Below are 6,193 nucleotides of genomic sequence, written 5' to 3' on the forward strand. Positions count from 1 at the left end.
GATGTCTGAAGGAGCTCTTACAATCACAACTGATGTGACTACAAGATAGGCCCATTCCCAGAATGAAATCTCCATTCAGACATCATTTTTTATCAAAGTTAGTGTGGCATTCCTTCACTGAAATATAAACACACAAGAATATAGATTTGGTTTTACTAATAAAACAGATGATTACAATTGAAAAAAACTTTAAAATAAAAGAATAAAAATATTAAACAAATCAAGCTATCTAAATATTACAAGATATAAAAACACAGAGTAAAATAAATCAGGCACTGAAGAAGGGTTACTGGACTCGAAATGTTTACTCCCCACATATTGAGAGACTCGGTAATTGGACAAAGCTGTGGTAGATGGAGATTAATTCAAACAAACATAAAGTTAGCTATTTTGGACCAAAACAAATTGATCAGGCTCCCTTCTAGATGGGATGAAGCTAAATGCAGTGAATATCCAAAGAGACTTGGGGGTTCAGGAGCACAGATCTTTAATGTGTCACAAACAGGTACAGGGAATAATCCAGGAAGCTAATGGACTGCTTCCCAATATATTGAGCAGACTGGAGAACAAGGATGGAGAAGATACACTCCAGTTAAACACACCCCAGGTTAGAGCTCACTCGATGCACTGAGAGCAGATCTGGGCAGCACACTTCAGGAAGGATATATTGGCCTTGGAGGGGAGTACAAGGTAATTTACAAGAATGAGAATCAGGGGTTATGTTAGAAGGAGAACTTGTACAGATTAGGCAAGTTTTATCCAGAATTTAGAAAGTTAGGGAACTATTTCATTGAAGTCTTCAACAGGAAAAGACAGTGTTGATAAAAATAAACTATTTGTCCTACATCTGCCCATTTTGTTGGCATCATGCATTTTCTCTGATTTCTCAAGTCACCTCAATGTCTCTTCCCATATCGAAACAACATTTCATTCCAACTTAAAATTCTCACCACCAAAATTATCTCCATTGTTTAATGGAATGACGTGAATTTTGATATTTGCTTGTGTTTATTTGAATGAACTTTCTTTACTGGGTTCTGAAGCACATTAATGACACGCAGCTATGAAACAGACGGTATTCCATGCTACAACGTGTCAACGAGGCAGGTTTGATCAAGAGATCAGACCAGGTTTGATCAGATTCCAAACTTGTTCAGCACGCAACCTTCATAGTATTGTTGGACGTTCCCATCACACTCATGAATCCAGAAATGCCTGTAATACAAAAACATCAGAAAAGCAATGTTAGTCAATGAGAAGTAACCTCTTTATTGATCTTTTATTGTCCAAAAACACCGAATAATCTTTCTCTGCTCCTCAATGCTTTCTCTCCACCTCTCCTGAAGGTGCTAATATCGGTCAAACCTTAAGGAGCTCATTCAGCAATCATTCCCCACGCATGGGCCTCTTACTAATTCTAGGTATGGACAACAAATTCGTCAATAAAGTACTACGTGGGCGGCATGGTGGCACAGTGGTTAGCTGCAGGTCAGGTGAATTGGCTATGCTAAATTGCCCGTATTGTTAGGTAAGGGGTAAATGTAGGGGTATGGGTGGGTTACGCTTCGGCGGGTCGGTGTGGACTTGTTGGGCCGAAGGGCCTGTTTCCACACTGTAAGTAATCTAATCTAAAAAAAAAAAACCTCTTCATGCTCTTCAGCAATGGAACTCAAATCTGGATTCTATTTGCACCTTTGGGAGGCAAAGGCTTCATGATCATGTTATTAAACTGGTAATCCAGAGAGCCAGGTGAACGGTTTTTCAGTAAGGGAATGTGTCATCCTTACAGGTCTAGCTTACACTTGACTCCAACATCGCTGTTGATGTTAAAGTGAAATCTGAAATAGCCTCAGCAAGCCATTCAGATCAGAGGAGGTGGGGTGGGGGCTCTGTCCTGCAGCTGTCACAGACACAATCCTTCTGAATGAAAACACTGTTCAGAAACCAGTTCAAACTCTGGTTCCTCTCTGTTAGACAGCTTAAAAATATGGAGTAGACCATTTAGGACAGAGATGAGGAGAAACTTCTTCACCCAGAGAGTGCTGGCTGTGTGGAATGCTCTGCCCCAGAGGGCAGTGGAGGCCCAGTCTCTGGATTCATTTAAGAAAGAGTTGGATAGAGCTCTCAAGGATAGTGGAATCAAGGGTTATGGAGATAAGGCAGGAACAGGATACTGATTAAGGATGATCAGCCATGATCATATTGAATGGTGGTGCAGGCTCGAAGGGCAGAATGGCCTACTCCTGCACCTATTGTCTATTGTCTCTATTGAAGGCCCCTGCTACCATTTAAACATCTGCCATGTGCCTGAGGATAAGGCCTCTCCAGAGTCAAAATGTCTAGAGAGCACCTTGAACAAGAATCAATCTGCAGTTAACTCTCAGGATTGGTCTCAGGAACAAATATCAGTTTTGTTCTGACTTAAAACAAAACACAAATATCAGTTTTGTTCTGACTTAAAACAAAACACAAGCTGCTCCTCACAGTCCAAAGGTCACCATCAACTTTTATCTCATGGTTTATAGCTCTTAACCAAAAAATGGCTAATGAAATAATGGAAAATCAGCAAGGGTCCTAACACTGTTTATAATGAGCTGATTGTATGCACACAACTCCAATGCAGTAGTTATAACCTGAATACAGTAACCAGCACCATTCCATCCCACAGTTACAACCTCAATACTTTTATACAAAAGGAAATAAAGTGAGTCAGAGTTTACCGTACCAGGCCCTCATTCCGTGAATACGAACAGCCACTGCACCACAAGCGATGTTGTTTCTTAAGTCTGCACCATCATTTACTAAATCTACAACAATGAAATAAATGTGATATTAAAATTAATGTTTACATCTGAGGATTGTTTTAATACAAACTTGGAAAGCTCCAGGTTGAGAATACTCTCAGGTTGATGTTACTGGGAGCTTTCAATGCTGTTGCAGGGGACAGTGTTGGAAATCCTGAGAATGGAGGGTTTTTACTGTTCTCGATGCTGTGCTGTGGTGTAATGAGGGTCCACATTTAGCAGCTCAGCACTGAGTGGAGACAATATGAACATCTGGAGAGAATGTCACACTTTTTATACTCAACAGGGTTCCACGTTCACCAATGAGATGGCAGTGCTAACACCATTCTAAAATGGGTGGAGTGGGTGGGACTTGCAGGGTCCTGTAGCTGTTCCTGTAATTCATACTTATTTCTGGATTACTTCTAGATTTCTCACAGTTAGTACTTGTCAGCAATATAAGATTTTTAGTTTGATTTACTTTTAGTTCTCTTACATGCAGGATCACAAAAGAAACCCCAAAATGTAAAAAAAAAGCACATCATTTATTTTTGAAACAGGGTTCTCTTAATGGATCATTTGGAGAGACCTGCAAGAGGATGAGCCAGGATTTCCTTTCTCTGTAAAATGATGCACGTAGAAGAGAGCATCTTCTCAACATCAATGAAGAGATATTTTTAAAATCGCAACAGAGTTTTTTTTAAAAAGGAATTGTGTTTATGGAGATTTTGGAGAGGCCTACACATGGATTGTTCTGAGTGAGGTTTTTTTATCATTAGATTCAAAGCTGCCCGACTGAAAACCACTTGAGCAGGAGACATTTTAAAAATTTGATTGTTCAGCTAAATGGTTCGTTTAATTTAAGATTTATTGGTTTGTTGCTTTTAATTTATTATTTTTTGCAAGTTTAATATGAACTGTGGGTAAAGAAAGGTAGTTTATTTTATATATAAGTTGATATTGGAATTTGTTTAATTTTAGGTTTAATGACATTGAGAGTATATAATAGAGACAGAGTTTGATGTCCAGTAGGTTTAGAGAAATGATTACACAGCAGGATCCACCAGATAGGTGGATGACAGTCAAGAAAAGCAAGAAGCTAGTTCAGAGGTCTCCTGTAACTATTCCCCTCATAAGCAAATACTTAGTTTCTGTTACTGCTGAAAAGGATAATCCCTCAGAGGAAAACAAAAGACACAGAGCTGGAAGGTTGGTTTTCTGATGTTTCATTACCATACTAGGTAACATCATCAGTGAGCCTCTGGATGAAGCACTGATGGCATGGCCTGCTGTCCTTGAAAACCTAAACACATAAATAGAAAGCGGGCCATGCCACCAGTGATTCATCCGGAGGCTCACTGAAGATGTTACCTAGGATGGTGATGAAACGTCTGAAAATGAACCTTCCAGCTCAGCGAGCAAACCTACATCCAGAACCTCAGCCTGAGCTACGAATCTTCTCAAACCTCACTAAAAGATGACACAGCCAGATCTTGGGCACTAAGAATGAATCTGATGTTAGGCGGCATTTGACAAAATTTAAAAGAATAATTGTTGTCGGGGTCTCTCCCGTCAAGGGCACAGACAGGAGATTCTGTGATAGTGAGTGCGAATCTATGGTGGTATGTTGCTTTCTTGAGCATGGAGTAAAGACATCTCATAAAGGCGACAGTGAGAATCCAGACGTTATTGGTAGGAATGACATAATTAGGGAGAGGGTTAAGACTTTATAGAGTGAACATAAGAGGTTAGGTCGAAGATCAAAAAACAAAACCTCAAAAGTAGCAATCTCTGGTTTATTCCTCATGTCATGCTCACATGAGGGGAATAATAAAACAATTAGGGAGATAAAGCAATGGATGAAGATGTGGTGTAATGCTCAGGGATTCAGGTTCTTGGATGGTTGGAATCTCTTCTGGGGCAGAAAAGACCTGTTCAAAAATATTGGGTTTTGCTTGGACTGAAAAGGGATTAATATCCTTGCAGGAAGATTAGCTCATTCTATTAAGGGAAACAGTAAATGATTAGAGAGAGGGAGAAACCTAAACACATAAATAGAAAGCGGGCCATGCCACCAGTGCTTCATCCGGAGGCTCACTGAAGATGTTACCTAGGATGGTGACGAAGGGTCTGAAAATTAACCTTCCAGCTTATCGAGCAAACCTACATCCAGAACCTCAGCCTGAGCTATGAATCTTCTCAATCCTCACTAAAAGATGACACAGCCAGATCTTGGGCACTAAGAATGAATCTGATGTTAGGCGGCATTTGACAAAATTTAGAAGAATAATTGTTGTCGGGGTCTCTCCCGTCAAGGGCACAGACAGGAGATTCTGTGATAGTGAGTGCGAATCTATGGTGGTATGTTGCTTTCTTGAGCATGGAGTAAAGACATCTCATAAAGGCGACAGTGAGAATCCAGACGTTATTGGTAGGAATGACATAATTAGGGAGAGGGTTAAGACTTTATAGAGTGAACATAAGAGGTTAGGTCGAAGATCAAAAAACAAAACCTCAAAAGTAGCAATCTCTGGTTTATTCCTCATGTCATGCTCACATGAGGGGAATAATAAAACAATTAGGGTGATAAAGCAATGGATGAAGATGTGGTGTAATGCTCAGGGATTCAGGTTCTTGGATGGTTGGAATCTCTTCTGGGGCAGAAAAGGCCAGTTCAAAAATATTGGGCTTTGCTTGGACTGAAAAGGGATTAATATCCTTGCAGGAAGATTAGCTCATTCTATTAAGGGAAACAGTAAATGATTAGAGAGAGGGAGTGGAGGGATTCTAAGTGGCAAAGCAAACAGAAATATAGATCCAAATGATTTTGAATTTGAAAAGAACTAGTTAATTAGAAAAGACAGAGAAGAACAAGCCTGAGAATGAAGTTATTCTGAATAATTAATCAGCATTTATTTCAATGCAAGCGGTCCAACAGATAAAGCTGATGAATTCAGAGCATATTTGCGAACATGGGACTGGGACATCATTGTAATGATAGAAACATGGCTGAGGGATGGACAGGACTGGTAGCTCAATGTTCTGGGTTTCAGATGCTATAGGAAGGAAAGAAAAAAGACAACAGACAAAGGGGGATGGCATTTTTGATTACAGAAAACATTACGGGCTGTAACTAGGGAAGATATTTCTGAAAAATCATGCAGTGAAAATATATAGATTGAAATAACAAATGAAAAAGGAATGACAATCATAATGGGATTGTACTAGAGACCCCACAATAGTCAAAGGAAAGTTGAGAAACAAATATGTAGACAGATCTTAGATACATGTAAGATTGGTTAGGCCACTGTTGGAATATTGCGTGCAATTCTGGTCTCCTTCCTATCGGAAAGATGTTGTGAAACTTGAAAGGGTTCAGAAAAGATTTACAAGGATGTTGCCAGGGTTGG

At 39.7% G+C, this 6,193-nt stretch overlaps 1 protein-coding gene across 2 annotated transcripts in view; it reads right to left on the reverse strand.

Moving 5' to 3' along the window:
- Window positions 1-335: 335 nt before the first annotated feature.
- The window catches only part of LOC122555591 (lysozyme C-like), a 59,299-nt gene continuing 53,441 nt past the window's right edge, over window positions 336-6,193 (reverse strand). For both annotated transcript variants that reach the window (XM_043701623.1, XM_043701624.1), the window contains 2 exons: window positions 2,726-2,807; window positions 336-1,215 (listed from right to left, as the gene is read on the reverse strand). In XM_043701623.1, coding sequence (XP_043557558.1) covers window positions 1,137-1,215; window positions 2,726-2,807 — 161 coding nt within the window. In that variant the 3' untranslated portion in view covers window positions 336-1,136. The remainder of the gene's footprint in view (window positions 1,216-2,725; window positions 2,808-6,193) is intronic.

This window comes from Chiloscyllium plagiosum, chromosome 12, assembly GCF_004010195.1.
Source record: "Chiloscyllium plagiosum isolate BGI_BamShark_2017 chromosome 12, ASM401019v2, whole genome shotgun sequence".
NCBI lineage: Eukaryota > Metazoa > Chordata > Chondrichthyes > Orectolobiformes > Hemiscylliidae > Chiloscyllium > Chiloscyllium plagiosum.